The 22,796-nt window shown below is 38.8% G+C and overlaps 1 protein-coding gene across 2 annotated transcripts in view; it reads left to right on the top strand.

Moving 5' to 3' along the window:
- The window catches only part of PPP3CA (protein phosphatase 3 catalytic subunit alpha), a 168,067-nt gene that overhangs the window by 134,665 nt on the left and 10,606 nt on the right, over window positions 1-22,796 (top strand). For both annotated transcript variants that reach the window (XM_057384978.1, XM_057384979.1), the window contains exons 7-11: window positions 1,635-1,712; window positions 3,308-3,402; window positions 11,471-11,596; window positions 14,136-14,210; window positions 21,664-21,748. In XM_057384978.1, coding sequence (XP_057240961.1) covers window positions 1,635-1,712; window positions 3,308-3,402; window positions 11,471-11,596; window positions 14,136-14,210; window positions 21,664-21,748 — 459 coding nt within the window. The remainder of the gene's footprint in view (window positions 1-1,634; window positions 1,713-3,307; window positions 3,403-11,470; window positions 11,597-14,135; window positions 14,211-21,663; window positions 21,749-22,796) is intronic.

Genomic DNA, 22,796 nt, shown 5'->3' with positions numbered 1-22,796 from the left:
TTGCCTTTTTCAAAATAAAATATCCAGATGCTGCTTGCTTGTGAGGTCTGGGTAATAGGGTGCTGGCACATTGAAGATCGCATGGTATTCACTAGGAAGAAAAGATGGCAGGCAGGGTCTTTTTTTTTCTAAATTTGCATGGAGCACTGTGTGACATCTCTGCCTTGGTAGGTGTGGGCCCTGTAGGATCAGCCAAATTCTGCTAGAGAACTCTTATTTTTCACAGATTCATGAAGAACAAGATAATTAAGCAATAAAAAACCCCACCACTTTCATACTTGAAATGGAAAGAAGAACCTATCATGTCTATTTAGGAGCATTTTTTAGCACTTCATTATATCTTCTTTAAAAGCAGTACTTAACACTGGATGAAAAGAATACTGGGGGGGGAAGTAATAGCCTAGACATTTTGAGCAGCTGTTCTGATAATGAACTTAATCAACTGTCTATCAGATTTTTCATGACAGACCCCAGTTTTCAGAAGTTAGTGTAAAAATTTCTAAACAAAATGTACCATAARTCTACATTTAGTCACAATTAATTATGAAAAGAAATGTATGCAAATGAGTTCTCATTTGCCAGTGGTTTTGAATGGCAGCCTGTCAGCATTTGAGATCACGGCAGTTGCCAAAACGATACCCCACGTAATCTGGGAATTGAAATTATTTTATAATGGCAATCTTTTTAGGCAATTCCAAATACCAAACCTGCATCTGAGAATATATCCTAGGTGGCTCAAGTCCAAAAACAGYAATATAGCATTCCATTGGGATTGTAGCCTGTAGCTGCAAATGACATTTCAGCTTCAAAATATCCAGGAAGGTTTGGGAGTAAGTAGTCTGATTTCTCTTGGATAAACTAAAGGAAGATGATGCATTAGATTGGGGGAGGAGGATGTGTACATTGTCATATTTTTCATGCATGAAGTTAGAAACTGATGAGGCTGTTAACTGATTGCAAGTGGGTTCTGAAGGTGGTCCATGAAATCATGCCTGGGACAGCAGTTTTTTGTGTAATGTGTAGTTGAGACGTTTTTATTTCTTTATCTTGCTCAGTATGTTTAGCACAGATGTATTCCATGCGCACGTTTTTGGGGTTTCAGAAGTCACAGGATTTAAATTTGAAGTTGCCAAGGGGAATGATAATTTGTTTATCAAGGAGATAAAGTTGAGGAAGATAAACATCTCCTGTCAGAAGATTGATTTTCCCTCCTTCTTTCTGTCTCTTTCCCTCTCCTTCCACTTACCACCTTATTTTCTGGTGTCCACAAGCAGCCAGTGCATACTGTACTCAGTGCATGAGGTTTTCTGTTACAAGCAACTGTTGTATTACGTTTTGCTTTTTTGGAATACATTAAATCTTAGAGTAATAAAAGAAAGTACCATTTTTCTGACAAGTCACAGGCTGATTGTTGTTATGTAATGAATTACAGTTTCTAGCATTCCTCTCCAAGCAGTTACAGGGTGGGATTAAAAAAGGCACTGCTGGTGGTGYTGTCCCTACTGAAATCTGCCTGCAGAGCAGGTGCTGATTTCATGAATGATGCATGTTTTATGATACATCTTGTGAAAGTAGAGCTCTGTGTGCTGCTCTTGATAATGCCATAACAGGTTCTATTATGTTTTTTTCAACAGTTACCCTGCTGTATGTGAATTCCTACAGCACAATAATTTGTTATCCATACTCCGAGCTCATGAAGCCCAGGACGCTGGGTAAGTACAAGTGGAGAGGGGACAATAATAAAAATGGAAAATAGCCTGCTATTCTCACACAGAGCACAGAAAGGAAGAACAGATGAGTAAGAATGAACTGGAAAACAGAAGTTGCAACAGCTCTCACTTTTTAATAATGCTACAAAAATACACACTGGCATTACAGTGTCTTTTACATTATTATTACTGAGTTACATGACTTAATGAATCCTTATATAATGCCACTTACTTAGCCTTCGTGATTTTAAGTGACCAAAAGTTTTTTGATGCCAGATTTGGAAAGAAAAACAAATTATTCTCAGAAAAAGATTTGCAAATATGCCAGAGTCTTTTATCACACTGATTGCCTTGGTGCCAGGCAAGTGATTTGGCTCACAAAGGCCAGAACTGCAATCTTTCAGGACTTTCTCAGCTACCTGAAACTTTTGTGCCTACTGGTTTTTCACTTCATTTAAAAAGAAAAAAAATTGTGGACCTCAACAGGCACACAATATTTTCTTCAGGAGTGTCATTAATGAATTCAAGGAGTCTAAGTCACTGTATGCAAAAACAGTGCAGTTCAAACATCAGGCTTGTGTTGATGAAACTATTGTCATTATGAAGGTAGAAATTTTTGTGCTGCTTAAAAAAATTACTTTAAAAATTCCAGTTATTAGAAATGCACCATACTCGTGAGATATTAATGAAGGATTGGAATCTGAATAAACAGCTTTGCATATAATGCATAAATTATTGTTATTGTCATCATTATTATTGTTGTTGTTGTTGTTGTTATTATTATTATTATTATTATTATTATTATTATTATTATTGTTTGGAGGTAGAAACTTTATCCCACTTGAATGGCAATAAAAGATAAATTAGCATTATTATAGGAGTAAGGTCAATATTCACTATGCATGTAAAAAGCTATTCTGAATATTCAAATTGTCATGACTTAAAAATGATAATGCAATTAAAAGCAAGCTATTACTATGGCAGAAATACCTAACATGAATTGCACAAGGGCAATCAAATTTCATTTTTTTGTATTGCTTTCCCGTAAAGGATGAAAAGTAAAATTTTGTGCAAGAGGTTACACTACAACAGTTTCAGTGTAACTTTTGTGGTGTTTGTTRGATTCTTAGGTTTCTTGTAGCTGAGGACTAAAGAGCAGAGTTTGGAGTATTGTGTCTAAGTACTCTTGGGTTTCTTTCCAATTACTTAATGCTTGATTGATTATTTGTTGGTCCAATAAGCCTTTTATTTTTCATAAGGCTGTGAGGTTGGGTAATGAGAACATGCAGACATTAATAAATGGTCCCTCTGGCTCCAAGGATGGGCACTGAGTGGATTCACAGTCAAACCCTTGCTGAATTTCAGACAGACACAGCTTTCAAGCAGGGATCCCTGCTCCTGTCAAATGGTTCCAGTCAGAGTGTCTGCAGGAAATRCTTCTTTCCCGTGGCTTTTAAAAGCTCCTGTGCCTGTTTTTCTGTCTTGGCATTTGCTAACAGCCAGGGCACAAATGTTCTAGGGATTCTTTGCCCTGTTTGTGGTCAGTGACAGTACACTCAAACACTGGGTAGTAATGAGCATCTTCTCTTTCCTCCCAGGTACCGTATGTACAGGAAAAGCCAAACAACAGGCTTCCCTTCACTAATCACAATTTTTTCTGCACCAAACTATCTAGATGTATACAATAACAAAGGTAAGAATTTCATTCCTGTTAATACACTACACTGTACTCCTTTTACTCAAATATGTTGGGGTTTTTTCACTTCTTTATTTTCAGTTCATGCCCATTTCCTTCCTCTATTTTTTAGTTCATGCCCATTCCACTTATTACATAATACAAACCTAATTAAATTTATTACAGGCAGGCGTATTCCTCTGAACATAACWGTGTATTTTAATATGCCTTAGGATATTTCTGTATTTTGACTGCAAGTTATTAAGTAAATGTTAGATGGGAAGGAAAATTTAAAACAGCTCTACTAACTAAGAGAAGTATATTAAGAAATGCTCTGGGTGGGATGTTTAGAGCCCAGTGTTCCTTATAATTAATTATCTGTTCCTTGCTTCTTTCCAATAAAATTAATGGAGTTTGTATACACAAACTGTCTAGACAGGTAAACTGTGACAGATCATCAGTGAATAAAGCATGGAATAGATGTCTGAGCTCCTTTATGTTTGAGGTTTTTTAATCCTTGACCACTGAAATGGAGAAAATGAAACATAATTAGCCAAAAAAATAAAAAGGTTACTGCAGAAATAAGAGTCACTGGTCATTGTAAAGACTCCACTGAATGCAAGCCTTTGCAGCTTCTCTGAATTTATTAGTTTATTGCATTCCCAGAAGTCTCTAATGAACTGGAAAAAAATCATGTTTCTAAAAATAAAGTATTCCAATAAACTTGTCCTCCTATATCTTGAAATGRGCAGTAATGTTACTTTATCCTAGTCCCCATAAAGATAAAATTATTTGTRTTCCTCTGAGCAAAGTAAAATAATTTTTTCTCAATTATATTCTTGAAAGTAGCTCCCTTGCAAAGAGATCAATTTCTCTAGGGAAGGGATATTTTTAATCTGGATGCTTGTTTGCAGAGGAAGTAAGTAATTTTTTTTTTAACTTGCAAAAGAAAGCTTCTTCAGACATCATTTTACATTATAAAATTTATAATCTGAAAGCTTTTTTGTCATGAACTGTATGCAAGGGAAGGAAACACTTCACTGGTAGATAATGGCGTTTATACACCTCACATTTTTTAACATGCCTGTTAACTTGTGGGAAAATGAATACATTATTCTGCAAAACCATGCAAGCAGAACTGTCAGTAGCTACTTTTATAGAAGTTAATAATGTAGGGACTCTGCTAGCAACCTAAAAAGTACAGGGTGAAGCAAGGAATATGTTTCTTGGTAGGATCATTGCTAATGATGGACAATCTTTTTACTCTCCTGCTCGGCTGCTTTGGGTCGAAGGCTGAACAATCACAAATCTGTACAAGGTGACAGAAAGAGCTCTGAAACTTCTTTGTTTCTTAAGTATGGAAGAGTTCTGTGCCATGAAGGCAGTGGGTGAATTATGTGGAACTTTGTCTTGAAGGCAAATGTTCAATGTAAAGCAATGATTTACAATGTTCAGAATCTTGAGTTTGTAACACTTGAGTTGAGGTGGTGAAGAGAAGAGGCTCTCTGTTATCTCCATTTCRGGAGAGAGGGTCATTTCCCTTGCTCCAGGATGCTCCACCATGATGGGCAGGTTTTGTGGCTGGTGGAAAGCCTGATTTGGTGGAAGGTTGGGCACTGTTTGCTGAGAGGTGCTGGTTACCTGTGRCCACAGCTGGAATTTGTGCTGCCASCAACACCTGCTCAGTGAGCTCAGGCAAATCAGCCCTGCTGTGACAGCAGCACCCTGTGCCACTCCTTGATGTACGACTTGGMAATTCAGAGGCTGACCTTTAGCAGCTTTGTAATGAATCTCCATCGAGTTTATCTGCCTGCTTTTCTCTCATTAGAATTTTTGAYGCATTATTTCATGTGACTGATTGCACTGGCTCTTGGCATTTAAAGTACATCATGCATAGTTTTTCATGCTGCATTGCTCATACATCTTCATCTGGAGAGTCTCTGGGTGCTTGCTTCCCTCTTCAAAGAATACCCACTATCATACAGAATGAGTCCAAAACGTGCCTGCTTGTTGGCTGCCTTGGTTTGCAGCTGATGAATTAACTGAGAGCATTTTCTGACAGATTTCAGGAGACAAAAGAAGGTGTTGTCAGAGGTGTTGTCAGGACAGTTGTTCTAGCTGACTCAYCATGCACTGGTGCAAAGCCTGATTGATTTTTACAGGTCATCTRGAGGTTTGGGTACTGTCAGTCCTTGGAAAAGGAGTTGCTCTCCTACTAGTGGGTGCCTTCCTGTCCAGTATRTATTCTCAGTGCTTCTCTGGTTATCAGCCAGCAAAGTCACCCTGAATAAATTCCTGGGATGCTCCAGCTCACACTGGCATAAACTGGGTCATTTTAAAATGCAGTATTGTTTAAGACAAATATATTTTTTGAAAAGCTGCAAGAGGCCAGGAATACTCATTTTCTACCCCAGACTGATAGTTCTCATACCCATTAAAGCAGATGTACTTTCTTGAGCTTCTTCAAAGCACTTCAGGAGTAGACCTGGTTGCTAACTTAATCCAGAGTCTCCTTCAGTCCCTGCTGGAGAGGAGTTACTGGGCACAGAAATATCCTCAAAGAGCTGTAGGGAGATGACAATCTCAGAGTAAAAGAAGGTTTGACAGGGTATCTGAAGATAAGCTTCCCAAACAAGCCCCTGTTCAGCATATCTGCTGTTAACAATGCTGCCATGGAGCCTCCTCTGCGTGGGCTGTCTCACAGTGCTGACCCACCATGGGAGCCTCTTTTGGCTGTGCTCTGCTGGATTCTGGTGCTGTGGGAGTTTTCTGCATCCTTTGGGCTCCTGRCTGTTTTCTGGTGCAGACTGGGTGTGTTTCTCATGTCCCACGTGGCTGCAGGTCCTGTCATAGCCTGGGCCACACACGCAGAGCATCAGGTGCCAAAGGGAAGTTTTTCAATTGGGGGCTCCTGTCAGGGCTTCCCTGTGCCATTAATGGAGACAGAGAGACTTCCAGGGGTGATTCAGATAATCAGAAACTGCCTGGATAYTGGGAGCCTTGTGTCCTCCTTTTTCCATTATTATCCTTCTCCATTACTGTTATTAATTCCTTCCACATTCATTATAATGGAGAGCACTGGCAAATGGAAGGAATTTTTGTGTGTGTTTTGGCAACTTCTGAGCTACTGTTCAGTGTCTTCATAGCYTTCTCAAACATTTCTGCTTTCATTTACATTATTAAAAGGCATAAAGAAAAAGATACTTTAAGATGATTATTAGTACTTGTTACAAGAAATACCAGTGCATTGATGATTCTTGTWAGACTGCTGCTTCTGGAGGGAAAGCTTATGCAAGAAGATAAATGTTAATTGGATTGTGGTAGTTACCAGTGACTTCAGGGCCTCAGAGATCATCTGTGCTGATCAAGAAGCTCTGAGAAAGCTGTGTAAGTACAGATTTACCCTGGGTTCCAGGGTGCCCATAACCAGGAGAAATTCTCTATAGCAACAGAATAAGAGAGTGCCAAAAATTACCGTATGGTATGATCTGGCCTTGTATCATGTCTGAGATTTCATTCCTGCATTCAGTATTTCTTAATGCCTTAATTAGGACTTGCTGTAATGCTCTTTATGCACCGCCCCCCCCAAAAAAAAAACAAAAAACAAGTGAAAGATTCTACAGAGGCAGAAAAGTTATTTAACACCAGCAGTACTGGCATTTTCATGTCTGTCACTTGAGTAAGTGCGTGCTTTTTGGCTGAGTGAACAATTTTAACTAGCTGTTGAAAGACAGACTGTTATCTTTTGAACACTTCTAAAAGATTAGGTTTTGTAGTGTTGAGAAAACAACCAGAGAATCCAAAAGAAGTTATCAAAAAAAATCCCAGCATGAAGTTTCTTCCAACATGCTGCAATGTGTGTGTGTGTTGTTTCTGAAAAGAAAGCAGAAAAAGAAAGAAAGTATGCAGGAGAGTTTGGGATAGTAGAAAATTTTTTTTTAAAAAAATCTGTATATCTATGTCTGTTAACGTATCATCAGTAACCTGTCAGTGAAGTGTGTGTGAAGTATCAGCATGAAGTACACCATGGATACACACTAAGAAATGTGCCTGATCTGAACGCATCTAACAGGAAAATTATTTTYGTCTGGAAAAAGACAGAGTAATACACCTGGAAGACAAGGATGATCTTTGAGAAACATTAGCACTTTAAAAGGAAGAAAAGAGATGTAACCTCTGTTTGCCCTATCAGTTTTCTTTAATGCCTTATCTGTGCTGTTGTGATGAGTTCTTGTCACGGAAACAAAAGCTTTTAAAGAGCAGTTGTCAGGGTATCTAGGCCATCTCATTGCTGATGCACAGAAGTTTGCCAAATGTGATTTTTGCAGTCTGTTGATAAAATCTTGAATGTAACTCCGCTATTTCTTTCTGCAACAAATGGAGTTGCACARGTAAAATAAAAATCTTCAGAATTTTATAAGGAAAGGTTTTTCCACCTGGTGTTATTCTCACTTCTGTACTGGATTATTTAGACCATTTCCTTGTACAGTAAATAATTTTTGTTCTTTGATAATGTTTGAACTCGTTGAGCATTTTGCAAACCCTTATCCCTGTCCTGACTTGGGCAGAAAATGCTGTGGTTACTTCATAGCTCTGCTTGAGAAGGCAGTGTTCCCAGTTGCACAGTTAAATCTGAAGTTAATTTGGCATTAAATCAGAAATTGAAATTCTTTCTTAGGTATGAAGAATTTGAGGGACTTTTCACTGATTCATTTTCTAAACACAGGATGAGTTTTCTGAAAGAAAATTATGAGAAAATTAGATAAATTGTTTGCTAAAATTATTTCTAGATTTTTCATCTAAAAATATTCTGGGCTAGTGATTATTTTTTTCCTCTGATAGAAACATTATCAATTAATTTACGCTGAGAAGTGATCCAGCAGATCATGAAGCAGGATATGTAACGTCTTGGAGAAAACCTGAGCTATCTGTCACACAGTYTAATGTTGTTCTCATTGCTTAAGGCTTTAATGTACCTCCAAATATATAATCTTTGAAAGCACCWTTTGAAGATGCCAAGGATCTGGGAYATKCACCCCGATCTGGCAGGTGTGACACAGTTGCTCCAGGCTCATCTTTAGCTGAGGTAGACCAAGGAGGYACAGCACCAGGTGCTTCTATCTAACCCTGCAAAGATGAGAAGAGCTTCTCCTTAGCTGAGGGAAGGAGGTTTCTTGCCTGCCCAGTGTTCCAAACCCATTTTCCAGCCTTAGGCAGCGATGTTAAATGCTCCAAGCCAAACATTACAAATGCCCTTTGCCTGCTGTATTAGTGTTTCATTTCACTCAGAGGTGATTTCAGCATCCAGTATCTCAGTTTGCTARCACTGGAAAGAAGTGTAATGTCATTTGGGATATCTGCACATCTTCACTTTACAAAAATTAGCTTTTGAAACTTATTTACAACAGCAAGTATCCAAATTAGGTTAAAATGCGTGTGTCTGTTAAGCATAATAAAACAAGGTTGTTGCTCTGGTTGGTGATTATACACTATAATGGCTGGTGGCTTGGTCTGCTAGCATCTGTCTGAGTGTGTGTTTGGAAAGAAAAGCATTGAGGTTGCAGCCTGGAATAATAAGCAAATGTTGGAGAGAGTCAGGTTTTCCTCTGTTACAGGTTTCATAACCAAAGGAGCCCATCCCATTCCTGTCATCCTCCATCAGTGACCGTGTGACCTCCACTCTTCCAACCTTCAAAAGCTGTGAGCTCTTTCAGGGCTGCGGGGGTCTCCTGTGGCTGCTGAGGCATCCAGCTAATGTGGACTTAGAAATGAAACACGGGTGAAACTCCCAACCTTTYCTGAGCCAACACAGAGGAAAAGAGAGCTGTGACCAAAAGAAAGCATGGGGGCAGATAAGCTCAGGGAAGCTGTTATCTGAGAAGCGTTTTCTGCTTGATCCAGATGAAATTTTCCTCTTCTGAACTACACAATCATAACAAGAGCCTTCATATTAAATACCATCTYCATTTGTGACCTGATAAAAATATTTAGTGTGTGTTGTGCTTGTAAATTATAGATTTTCAATTAAAAATGCCAAAAAGTATTTATGATACTAGTAACTACTCTACTTTATTTTATTCTTTTAAGAGGAGAGCTATTTTAGAAGACTTCTCTGTTATTACCCTGCTTKATTGTATAATATTATTTGAAGTAATTTGTTGAGTAGATGTGCAGGTCATTTACAGGGGAGATTTTTTTTTTTTTTAAATACTATTACCGGGATTTTCTTTTGTGAGGTATTCAGGTATATAAATTAATAAGGTGTTGTGAAGACTTTTTTATTATAGTAATATTAAAATAAATTCTCTTCCTTTCAAAGAAAACAACCCAACTAAAGCAATTTTTATTTTATGTTTTGCAACTGTTCTGCTTATGGTTCAGGCTTTTTCAGAGGCCAGTTTTAAAATTTCCCTGTAAAAATAATTTATTCTAATTTCACAGAATTTAGAAACAGGCTTAATAGGTAAATTGAAGAAGTAGGGGRAAGGGGAGCTACCTCTGCTCACTAAGATGATGAATTTGAGGTTTTAGTCCTTCTAAATGAATCTTCACAACCATTAAGTGGTCCCTTTTGTGTGGTTTTGACTCATTTTTTTTCTGTAAAGCCACAAACTATTTATTTYTATTATGCAATTGTGTCACTGTAATAGAAGAAGCATGAATTTCGATCTGCTGCATGTGATTTCAGCCAAAAAGCGTTGGAAATATTCAGAGCATTGACACTAATATTCTCTTTTTTGCTAATAGCAGTGTTAAGACATTTTTTTCTTCTGCTGAGCAGCAGAATGGCTGCCAGYTGTCAGACTGGGATGGGCAAGAGTCAAATGTGGTTTATTTAAATGSAGGATGTCTGCTGGCAGAAGTTCACATTATTGCAAGCTGTTTCTGTCTCTGTCAGTGAGTTTAGGTTTCAAAAACTCCCAGGTCACTCTGGACCCTGGCACTGACCACAAATGAAAGACATTTAACATCTTATTAAATATTTGTAAAGCAGCAGCCTAGTGCATAGAAAAGGTTTCTCTTCTGATTGACACACAGTCAGTGAGAAGAGAGAAATAATCAGAACAAATTGTTCAGCCCCATCAGCCAACACTGTATTTCCTACAATGCTGTCTCACATTGCAGTAGTGCAACTTTATTGCTGGCTATTAAGTGATAACCAGTCCCTGGAACTTTATTCCTCCCTGGGCAGCCACAAGTGGGRAGGCTGGAGGAAAGGGGAAAGCATAAAATGATGCACCACCTTCTTGTGTTGACTGTTTTTGTCACTCGTATTAATTAAATATCCTGCATGCAGTCTCCTGTAACTGCACTGCTTAAAAACTTTCATGTCTTTAAGTCACTTTGGGGGTAATCTCAAAATTACCTTTTCAGATTACCATTGCAGATATAACCTGAAGTCCATTGACAAAAGTTACCACTGAACTTGGTACAGTGCTTTACAAAGTGGCTGCAGCATAAATATCTCTATTTCTGCTCATTAACAGACGTGGTCTGTGTGTCTGTGTGTGCTGACAGGAATGATGAGGATGTTAAATGRTGCAAGACAAATTGTATTAGTATTGGTTCATATTATAGGGAGCACAGTCTTGTGTGCCTGGAGTTGGAATAATGAGAGGCAAGTGTCATTCCTTGTACATACTGTGAATGAAATAACATTGAAAATGTYCATCAGAAGAGCAGCATTGAAACTCTGAGTCATAAATGTTTTTTTTTCTGTTGTATCCAAAGCATGATTGTGAGGAGCTCAGATAGCTGTGTGATATGGGGGGCTCTGAACATTCCACCTCCTTCCTTACTGGTGGCACATCCCAGAGTTTACATTCTTGACTACTCAGAGGTATTAGGTCACTTACCAGCCCACCTTAGTGTCAGGGAAAGCTGATAACACTGCTTTCAGACTGAAAATGCCTTTCCACTTCAGTGAGGTTTTATCCTGCTAKCATTCAGGGGCTGCCACTGGATCAAGTGGGTGGAAGCTGCTGAGCAGCTCTGTGGGCTGTGCATGCTCTCAGCGTTCCTGCTCTGCTAGCCAGTCACACACAYGGCTGATGTCTCTTTTATCTCTTTCCTTTCTCCCCTCTAGCTGCAGTATTGAAATACGAGAACAATGTTATGAATATCAGGCAGTTCAACTGCTCTCCTCATCCGTACTGGCTTCCAAAYTTCATGGATGTGTTTACCTGGTCCTTACCGTTTGTTGGTGAGAAGGGTATGTATCTGAATTGGTTCTGCTCATAAAAACTGCAGAATTCTTTCTTAGTCACWGTGCCTATGGCCTTATTTATTTTAAAGGGTAAGAATAATTTGAAGACAGATGTCTTGCTTGCCAGTGGTTAATCACACTTCCAATGTATTTTTATAATTTCCACTCTTTCCAGGTGATTATGCTGTTACGTTTCTGCTTCAAAAATATATTCTATGGCATTGCAGGCCAGAGGTGCATTCACTAAACAAAATTCTGATGTGTTTTTTCATTGTAAGCTCTCAACATTCCCCTGGGTATTGCCTGCTTCTCAAGGGACACATCAACAGACTTCACTACATTGCTTTTATGGGTGGGTTGCTTTTTCACCAGCAAGCACAGAGCTGGTGATATTAAGACCCAGTCTGGCTAACTGTTCCCAGAGAGAGTAGAGGGATGCCAGCAGGAAGGAAAATCTGCTCCTCAGCCCCTTCTGTGCACAGGGCATGTGGTGCCTCATCGCTGGCAAGAAGAGTCWGAAGAACACAAATGATGTTTTATTGAAACATGATGCTCTTGATGTTGCCTGAATGCAGCTTCATGCTATGAATGGCAAGCACACAAAAGGCATGAAAACACTTTGCTCTAGCAAATTAAATGAACACAGAATGCAAACTGCCTAAACCCCAAGTCATTTTATTCAGTGCCCGAGATGAAGCTTGCTTTGATCCATCCATTATAGAGTATTGCTGCAACAGCAATTAGTGCCAGCAAACTATAATAAACTCTTAAAAGCTGCTTGGAATAACAGTTYTCTCTTAATAGGCAACTGGAGATACAGCCAGCTGTGGCTCTTACCTGCAGTCATGACCAGCTTTGTTTTGAGCTCCTCTTTTGTTTGAGGAAAGCTGCTGGTGAGAGCCTGAGGTCTCTGTGAACAAAGCAGATAGACAATGAAACAGGGATTAACAGAGAATGGGCAGCTGTTTTCACTAATGGAGACATTACATAATCCTCCCTGACTCGTGCTGCAGACTCTTGTGAAGCAGATAAAACGCTTTCATTCTCTTTGGCCATAAATTCAGCCTGTTTTTAGGTTGGGCACGTTCTCCCTACACACTGCAGGCCTGTAAATGTTCTGTAGGGTTGCTTTTTCAGAGGCTTCCCATCAGCAGCCTGCTCATGGTCAGAATTGTTGAGGTTCTGAGGCAGTGCCCCTCRTTCTTCTTACATCTTGGAGGTGGTTTTTTCTCCTTTGTGTCTTCCAGTGGTCACACTTACCAATTTCTTGGGAATTTTAGAGCCCCATGAAGTGAAATCAGTATTTTCCTTACTATGCAARACAACAGCCATGGATGTGAGAGTTGGTGTTCTACACAGCTTGTTATTTATTTCCTTTTTCCTTAATATAGATTTTTCCCTCAAAGGCCAGCCAAGGTAGGAAGCTGTTAGTTTCACTGGTTGTTGTTAATGTGGAAGTTCTTTCTACTAATACTGTTAAAGGAAAATATTAAATCCTTCACTAAAGTAGGAAAAAAATCTAGTTTTGTCCCACCCTTCTAATGTTCCAAACCATCATAGTTGTCACAGAAGAGGATTTTAATAATTGCTTGACTAAAAAAATTTAAAAGTTTCAAGCTGTGTAGCTAGTCCAAGGCTAGACAAGCCTGGTAACACTTTTAATGTTGCTTACTACATGTAGGTGTAGTGAAGTTTTTCTTAATCTTCTAATGGCTTCACATTTTRCCTCATAACTTTGGCTTTTTTATTCTCTAATTTGCATTTCCTTGATTTTGATTTTTGCAGGGGTTGGTTTTTTTACTGTTCTTGCTCTGTGCTCTCTGGTTAGTGTCTCACAGTTGTCTTTCTGGAAAGAAATGAGACCAGGGCAGGGACAGCCTGTGGCTGACCCTTTAGTGACCAAGCTGCAAAGTAAGCAAGGTGGATATAGTCTAAATTCTCCAATAATGATGTGCCTATTGAACATAGAATAGTTCCACCTGTAAGGAATGTRCAGTGTCTGCTCTATTTGTCCTGCAATTCAAGGGGCACTGAGGACRTCCTACAAAGGTTAATGTTTTGTTGAACTGGAAGTAGTGTCCAAAACTTGGATAAATAAAGAAATGTGCTATGATCYCTCTTGCTGTACCTTTTTCCAGTGGAATGTTGTTCCCATTCACTGAGCAGGGAAATCAAATCATATTACAGTTTAGAAGCAAAAGGAGAGGGGGTACTTGTGTTATCCAAGTTGAGAGAAAGGCAAAAAATGTTGAGGGGGAAAAAACAAATGTTACCAACTTCACTGACAGTTGCAGAAAGAGAGATCATTAGCAGAAATTTTTCTTTTTTTTTTAAATCTATTTCTTGTGGTATTCTTGATATTTGGAAAATATTTATGGAAATTTGTACTTAGCTACATAAGACACTTTCAGCTTCTATTACTACAGGTTTCTGTTTTAAAAGTGGGTGTCCTGAATTTTCTTTCACACTTATTGCAGCAAGAAATGGCTCTCTGGCAGATCAGGGAAGCTTAATATCAACATTTTGCACTTGTTTTTCATTTTAGTGACAGAGATGCTGGTAAACGTGCTGAACATCTGCTCAGATGATGAACTGGGAACAGAGGAAGATGGATTTGATGGTAAGAGYCTCCACCCTTGGTTGAGATTGTTTGCCTTGAAATTGCTTTAAAAGTTTATTCACTAACCCTGAAATAATTGTCTGAGTCYCAGCTGAGTTCTGTGCCACTGAAAGCAAGTGTTGTGCTAGAGTCCAATGGATTTGCTTACCATATGCTTCAGAAAGAATTAATGGATCTGCCCTGTTCTAACCCTTTTCTGCATCGCAGTCTTCTGGTTTAAAAACCTGTATTTCCCTCCACAAAATCTGGGTTATGTTGTCACAAAAGAGTCAGATGATTTCATGCAAAAGATCACAGGTATTCTGATGGTGAGTGTAATTATGTCAATGAAATATTCTTCCTGCAATAAACTTCCTGCAGAGCTCCAAAACGTTGGCATTGCGACTTTGGAAAACTTGTACTTGAGTTATTTCTTTAGTCACCTCTTTGGATACACTTGAGTGTCTAAAAGGCTTTAAMAAGCAATAGAATCATTAAAAATAAGCATGCAAACACTGATAGAAAATGTTCTAMCCTGACATTTCTGCTAAGAAGAGAGAAATGGCCAGTTCTGATATCCTCTGGGTTGAAGTTTATATGATGGTCAGTCGCCTTGTACCTGTTGGTTCAACAGTAAATGATACGTTGTATTTTACAACTTGCAGATTCTTACAAGTCAATTAGWTTTATTAGACATAATTTTCTGTTAGGCTGTGAAAGAGTAAATAGCAGCTCTYTAAAATCCCTTCTCAACTGAGCAAAGCTGAAAAAATCCCATGCATCCCTGACATTCTTACTCTGAATGCTTTCAGTGTTTAAAAAAATCTGTGAAAAGTAATAATAAATTATCTATAAAAGTAATCTATGAAAAAAACAGGAATACTAAAAACAATATTAAAAAAGAAGAGCCTGGAAAACTCTAGCACTACTGAATAGTCTCAAGATGTTTTTAGGCAGAATGAATGAACAAGGAGAATRAAGAACTGTCAAGTAAGACAAATATTTAATGAAGCTGCAATTAATAATTAAGCTTCTCTTTCAAAGTATTTATTTTTAATCTTTGGAAGAGGAATCTAGATCACAGGTTTTGCAAAATGTTTCCTTTGTGRTGGAGAAGAGTGGTATGGATGATAGTAGTTTGATTTTATTCTGAAAAACCAGAGGGAATTCCCTGCTCTGCATGGGCCACAGATTGTGGACATGAACAATTATCTTTCAGGCCTTGGGACAAAGACTGAAATATTGAAACCKGTAATCAGTGAGAGAGGAAAATACCTGTTTGAATATTGTGCCCATTTTTTTTTCTCATGAAATTTAAATAAGTCACTACTGTGTAATTAAAGTAGCGTGTGAAATTGTATGGAGGCATAGGATGAGTAAAAACTGTGTCAAGTTAAATACAGCAGCAACAAACCATGTGCTTAAAATCCTTGGCTCAAGAAAGCACTTAAGCTCAGGCTGAAATCCCACCGAATGCAATGCCAAAGCAAAGACTTTATGGGAAAGGTTTTTAAATTTATTCAGCCTTGGCCTTATACTTCCTTTTAAAGTTGTTCTGTGAGCTTCTGTTGGGCATAGATAGGCCAATGCTCATAGTCTTTTTCTAAAATTCTAGACTGTCATTGTTCCTATCCCTAAGTTACAGCTCAGGAGCAAGTTTTCAAAAATGAAGTCAGAAATACAGAGGTGTCCGGGGTCCTGGGGGAGAGGAGCCCTCTCCAGGTGCCTCTGCTGTGCTTTTTCTGAGAGGAGAGTGARCCCCCATCCCACCTCCAGGCAGTTTTACTATGGCACTCCTCCAGATTTGGAGTTTGCAGCATTGCAGGTGTCTGAGCAGAGAGACAGGCTGGAATCCTCTGGGCTCCTGTGTGTGTGTGCTGCATAATGATACCTAACAGCAAGGAAAGTTTCCAGATGAGGAATAACCAAACCATTCCTGCTACTCCAATACTGTTATTGAAATCTGCTTCTGGTTTGGTTTTTTTGGGTTTTTTTTCTGTACGAATGATTTCTCTGTGTAGAACATTATGGTAAGGAAGATCTTAAAAATGGAATTGTCTTTAGCACGTGCAGCTAAAATGCAGAGGTGGCATATGTCGTGTGAGCTTTCCCAGATAATGCCCTTAGAGCTGTGAAATGGGGTCTGTGGCTCTGGTGCTGCAGCTTGCTCTGGGCTCACATTTGTACCTGCAGCCCCCTGAATATCTCAGGCTCATGGGGATTGTACACATGGAAGAGACTGAAGGCTTCAGACATAAATTTGAGGTTGATTTAAATTTAAATAGAAGCTGGTGCCTCTAATGATTTCTTAGTGGGTTTCGATTTCTTACCTGTACAGCAAACAAAAATCATCTTTTTCTCAGAGATCGTTGAGATGGCTCTGTTTTTGGTTTGTTGGTTTTTTTTTCCTGAAAGCCTTGTGTTTTGGGGGAGGAAAGTACAAAATGTATTTCATTTGTGTTCTCAGTGGAACAGACCAGAATGCTTACCAGCTCAAAACTTTTTGTTTCTTTAAAGACTGCCTACTGACAGTATTGTAGTGGCTCAACATTTCCACTGTTCTTCAGTAATTTCTGTCCAGCTTCCTTGGAGAACTAAGCCTGTTTACCTGCTGACATTTTGTTTTAGCAGTGTTTCCCATAGAAGGGAATGCCTGATATCTGCAACAGCAGATGCATTTTGTTTTATGGAATGATTCTTAAAAAGCATCATTTATTTTTAGATCATCAGTAGTGTTCAGGGCTCACTGCTGATTCCGTTTCTCTCCTTGCAGTTTGAATATGCCCTGATGTGGGTTCCCCCATGTAGTGACAATGGTCCATCACTATGGTTTGCACTGATCATTCGTTATYTTCTTTTACATTTTCTTGCCCTCTGTCTTCCCCTCTCACTCCTTCCTTCGAAACAAAGCCCCATCGTTATTGCCTGACTTCACTGCATGGTGTTCTCATGAGCCCTTTCTTTTTTTATTATTATTATTTTTAATTCTGAGTCATGTATGTTGCATCTTGCCACGAGGATGCTCAACAGCATGTATTCATTTTTCTTCTCCCTCCCCCCCCACCTTTTTTCCCCCAAAGGAAAAAATCAGATCGTGGGGATCAGATCAATTTGTAGGCAGTTTCTGTGTAWGCTTACTGTGAAAATAGCCTAAATATCATAATGCCCTTTATCCCATATGTCCCTGCTGGCCTGTATTGGCCTTTTGRTTTCACTCACTTTAAAAATGAGAGAACATGATAGGTCAAGTTTTCTTATCTCTTATAGTTTCCTCTCACTGTGYTTTTCTCTTTCCTGTTTGCTGTGGTGGTTGCAGCACAATCTGATCCAGAAAAAAAAAGGTCTCGGGCAAATGTTAGCTCATGTGCTGTATGTTTTGTGCATCAAACATCACTTAGCAACAGGAGCTGCAAATACCTCTACCTAGCCAGCATATAGTCAGAGTTCTGTTTTGTTTTAATTAGCAACATTTCTGGTCTCGTGCTTTTGATTGAATCAACTAAACTGCTAATTAAAAAGGGTACACTAATGCAATAAACAATTTGACACAAATGCACTGCTTGCTTTGTATGAATCCTTACCATGATTTGGCATGAAGACTCTCCTAAATTACACACATTATTTTTTATATTGCCTTCAAAATGGTGGCTCTCAGCCTTCTCACAGAARAGCCGTTAGCTATAGTATTTATTCCTTGGTTGTAAACCAGCTTCCCAATACAGTCCTGTAGTTCCAGCCTAAAGAGAATTCCCTAGTCAAGCATCTCCTGCCAGTCAAAACCTGGTTCTGCTGTGAGCAGCAGTATATTACGTTTGTCACCTCTCTTAGTACAGTRAACTGTGCCTGGGGCCAGCTCAGCAGTCACAGAGCCTGAGAGCAGCAGCGAGGGCCTTGTCCTTGGGTCTGCTCCTCACCCATGGCTCCATACAGGTGGTACTGCCTGCTGAGAGGCTGAGCTTGAGTTTATTTTTAACTGGGAGAGAAATGGAGGGGTTTTCCYAATGGTTTGTATTTGTTCTTCCTCCAAACCAGCAAGGTTGGACTGCAGCTCATACTTAGTTTTTGTAAGTTGGTGACAGAGTGGCATTTTAATGTGATCTTTGTATTTATTTCTTCACTCTGTGATTTGGCCAGATGTGGTTGTTTCCATGGCCAAAGCGTTTTTCCTGYGAGCTGCCTTAGGGCACATGGGTGTGCCCTGGCCCAGCCTGGCATCCTGCAGGGGATGGCAGCGTCCCCAGAACATGTGCCACGCTGCAGCTGGGCCTGGGCACCAAGTGCTGTGCTTGTCTTGCCTTTTAAACAGCTGATTTTCCAATGCAGTGCCCCTCGTGCCGTGGTGGCACTGGAATTGGCACTGAGAGTTTGGACAAACGTGGGCGTGCAGGGCCAGCAGCAGAGGTGGCTGTGATGGTGAGCTGCTCTCTGAGATATCAGGTGTAAATAAATCATTAAACTGGAGGAATTGGTTCCATCCTTTCAACAAAAGAGGCATCATCCCACAGGCACACCCCATATGAGCAGGGTGGGGCTGGTTTTGAGAAGTGATAAAACCTTATCACAGCAGCAGCAATRATGTAGGAGAAAGGCTGTGTTCGTGATGTGGTAACACCTCTGCCCGTCTTCTGCCTGCATGTTGGTTTCCTGCAAAACCCACTAACAAGGCTTTAAAGGTTTCTTTTTTCTTTCCCCTATCATTTTCAATCTGTTTCTTTCCTTTTGGATGTTCTCTGCTTAATTTGTTTCTTTTCTGTTTTTCAGACTTTACTTAAACATTACATTTCCATTGATGTTGTCAAATGTTCTGTATTATTTTTTATTTTCATTCTACAAACATCACTGATCTTTTTCTTTCCCCCTCTTTGGAATTCATAAGAAGATCCCATTTATGCACAGAAGAAAGGTATTCAATAAGTTGGAAGGCTTAAGTTTTATTAATTTTCCTAATGCTTAATTACATAATACATATTAGGATACCAGTGAGAGATTTGGTGTTGACTTTTATACTCAGCATTGTTTTGAATCTGGTCGATCCTACATCTCAGAGTATTGTCAGCATTTACAGTTTGTTGTGCTTCTTAATCTGAACGTTTAAATTACATTTCATATAAATCCTTCTAATTTATTGATAATAATCCTATACATCCAGCTCACAGGGTCTGTGTTTGCATGATAAAAATCCAAAATCTAATAGAACTCACTAAATTACTGAAGTAAAATTCAAAGTTTTTATTTTAGCCCCCAAATCATTTTTGCACTTTAATTTTAAACTTTTTTGTGAAGTTCCTTCATGTGAAAAGGGTTTGTTTAGATATTGGAAAGTCTTTTCCAGCMTAAATGAGTGTATGATTCTGTGAAAGAAAGGTAAAATCTTAGGACGATATCATGCAATTTTTCAAGGGCTAAAACTGACCCTTTTAGCCACAGCCARTTCTCAGGTTTTAACCCATTTACTTTCACATATGTGTGTGCTTAAGTAATTCATATGGATTTGTAGCAATACTGAATTCGAAATTAATTTCAAAATATTAAAKTAGACACCCTTGGAATGTGAGTCTAAGATTTATGTATAAATATTAAGAAATCCGCATACTGTCAGATTAGTGATAATTCAGTCAAAACTAGCAGAGCGATAAAACATTGTGATTATGAGGTGTGTTATTTAGCCAATTATGTTAAYAAAGCCAGATAGGATAAATAAAATTATTACTAATATTTACTWAATACATGTCATTTTCACAGACATTAGGAAATTCTGTGGAGACCAAAATACTCCTTTTGAGCCTGTCACGTTTTATATTAAGGAAGGGTATTTTTTTCCATTTTTATTTTGTATTTAAGTGTAGGACATTGTATTTCACTTCAGTTATAAATTATATTTCCAGTTTTTTTCTCAAATCTGCTAGCCTGTAGTTGTAGTTGTTCGACTTTTTGAATAATCTGACAAGATACATGAGAACAGTGTGGATTTGTAATAAAAAGTAGGGATGGTGATGCTTGGGGGAAAAAAAGACAAATCATGCTTAAGTGTTTTCAGGATAGGAAAGGCTGAAAACCATGTCTTGTGTATCTTGAGAGTACAGTTCTGTGATGTCATGGTAATTGAGGCAGGAAGGTACCTGCTCCTATTCCTCACGAACCCAGCTGAATCAGTGCTGTTCTGTTGAAATTTTTCATTAAGCTATTACAAGTATATTATATTTAATTCAGTTACAGCTGTTTCTCCCACTCTTTATTGTCTAGAATTAGACATTTATGCCTAAGTATCACATCTTTTTTTATCTTTATATGCTTTATATATTTTCTTTATATTTCTGTCTTTATATGTGGGAGATTTGAAAGCCATCATTCTGAGTATCTTTTAAGGAGAAAATTAACTCTAGTCCACCCAAAACCAGGACATTACCTGCTATTACATCATATCAGGTCCCACATTTTCCAATACACCATCACCTTTCCTGGTTTTGGTAGATAACCTCACAGATATCATTCCCCTTAGTGTGTTGGCTATCCCTAAAAAATTCCACTGAATTCATTAATTCCATGACCTCAAGCTCCTGTCATAACCRTTTTTCAGGGAAGGAAAGATGGTGTGTGGTGTTGGATTGTTGCATCCTGATTCCTTCACCACTTCTCTAGTTCCATCAAAGCTTATTCTTCACTAACATAGTCCTCCTCATTTCTGCACCTTTCTACTTCCTGATGGGCTCTACCAAATGGATCAGTTTGGTAGTATTTGAAAACAGAAATTTTCTTTTTTGCCCTTGAATTCTGGAGTCAGAAAGAAGGGAGCGTTGTTGTGATGTGTAGAGGTGTCTGAACAGGCAGGAGTTGTCAGGCAGCATCCACACAAGTCAAGGTTACCTGTGTTTCAGAAACCTTTAGGAGAAATTTTCATGATGGATGTAGTTATGATTGTGATAGTTAAATGAAACTGGTTTTCTGAGTATAACAGAGCATTTTCTTGGGGACATGAGGGATTCTTATTAAAAGAAATTCTTTGTAATAAGTACCATTTGCTTTTTCCATTTAGGTGGGTTCTCTCTTGCGTGTACAGATTTTGGTGATAACCAAGTAACAAGTACACCTCAAACTCAGCTGAACTGTAGAACGTGTTGCACCATATTTTTAATTTTTTTAGGATGAGTAATGTGTGAGTTCACAAATTCCAAWGCAATTGTGATTTTGAGCAGGCCATAGTAGTGATTAGATGGAAGTTGCTCTATGGAACTCGTACCCACTGGCAGCCAACACATTCCCTACCATCTCATGCTGATTTCCAGGACTCTGCCCTTAGGTTTTATTGTCTTTTAAATGCTTTTTAACCAGGGATGGGAAAAATACTGTTTTCAGTTTTGAGTACAAATGTGACTTAGTTTGGCAAACTGTAGCATCGATAGGGTGTTTCTTGTATTTAATGTTTAGAGTGATTGTTTTTAAATCCCTATAACTGTTTTTGATGTGTTTTCCACAGGAGCAACAGCTGCTGCTCGAAAGGAGGTTATAAGGAACAAGATACGAGCAATAGGAAAAATGGCTAGAGTTTTCTCAGTGTTAAGGTAAGGTTTTGTGCTGGTTTAGATTCTTTTAGTGTTGAGGCATGTCTTTGAGTGGTTACTTAGAGCACTCAACTGTTAATCAAACAGCAAATTTGCTATTTTAGTATACCACCCAACTGGGTTCTACTGCAACCTTTTAGAGATTGTTTTATTTATATAATGCTGCTATTTATTTTGGCTCTGAATAGTCTTCTTCCTCAGGGCTTTTGCTGAATATAAAACAGACAAACAAAAGGCATCAGCAAAAAAAATCCAATTACCATTTTTAGAGACCTTTGCTCACCGGGTGTACTAATTAACTTTTAGCCACTGTGAGGCAAGTGTTAAATGTGGAGAAAGGGTATGTTATMCATCACCTCTCATTAAAAAAGAAGTCAGATGTCACAGTGTCACCCACAGATGTTGCTACAGCCACAAGTAAAGACGTCTAAAGATGAAACCATTAGGGTCATTTAACTAGAAATSCAGGAAATGGTTGTGCAGGCAACAGCAGCTTGTTCCTTTGGGCTGCACTCCCCCAAACACATGAACATGAGTAACTAATTGCTACCCAATGTTTAGAACTCTCCATTTGATGTCTCTGAGCAGAAGAGAAAACATGCTGTACTGTACTGACRTCTAAATATAGAAAATGCAGATCTCCCTCCCTTTCAGCAGAGGGATTTTTATCTCAGGAAACTGTGTGTTGGTCTGCTGTAGTCAGTTGATGGCTATTATGYTTAGTGGAAAATCAAGGGAGTTCGAAAACATTTACTGGTATGATTGCAGGATTGATGTAAGAAGAATAAATAAAACAGTTGCTTGAAGAATATACTATTTAATTTCAGTGGAAACTCTTCAGCTTGCTGGCTGTGAGTGCAGCATGCCAGCAGTGGGCAGGTTTTCTGTGGGGCTTTGCATGGGCACAGCAGCTCGCCCACACCTCACAGATTGCAGCAGCAGAGCTTTAAATAGCAAACTGTGATGGAGGGCTTTGTACCTGGGGTTCCCAAAGTGTTGCAAGTGAGTTACTAGTGATGCACGAGCTACTTTCTCAAAGTGGTGCCCA

This window comes from Malurus melanocephalus, unplaced genomic scaffold (genome assembly GCF_030028575.1).
Source record: "Malurus melanocephalus ecotype Western Australia unplaced genomic scaffold, MMel_1.1 scaffold_764, whole genome shotgun sequence".
Classification (NCBI taxonomy): domain Eukaryota; kingdom Metazoa; phylum Chordata; class Aves; order Passeriformes; family Maluridae; genus Malurus; species Malurus melanocephalus.
The sequence above is the reverse complement of the archived record's forward strand: the minus strand, read 5'-3'. Positions and strand labels throughout refer to the sequence as shown.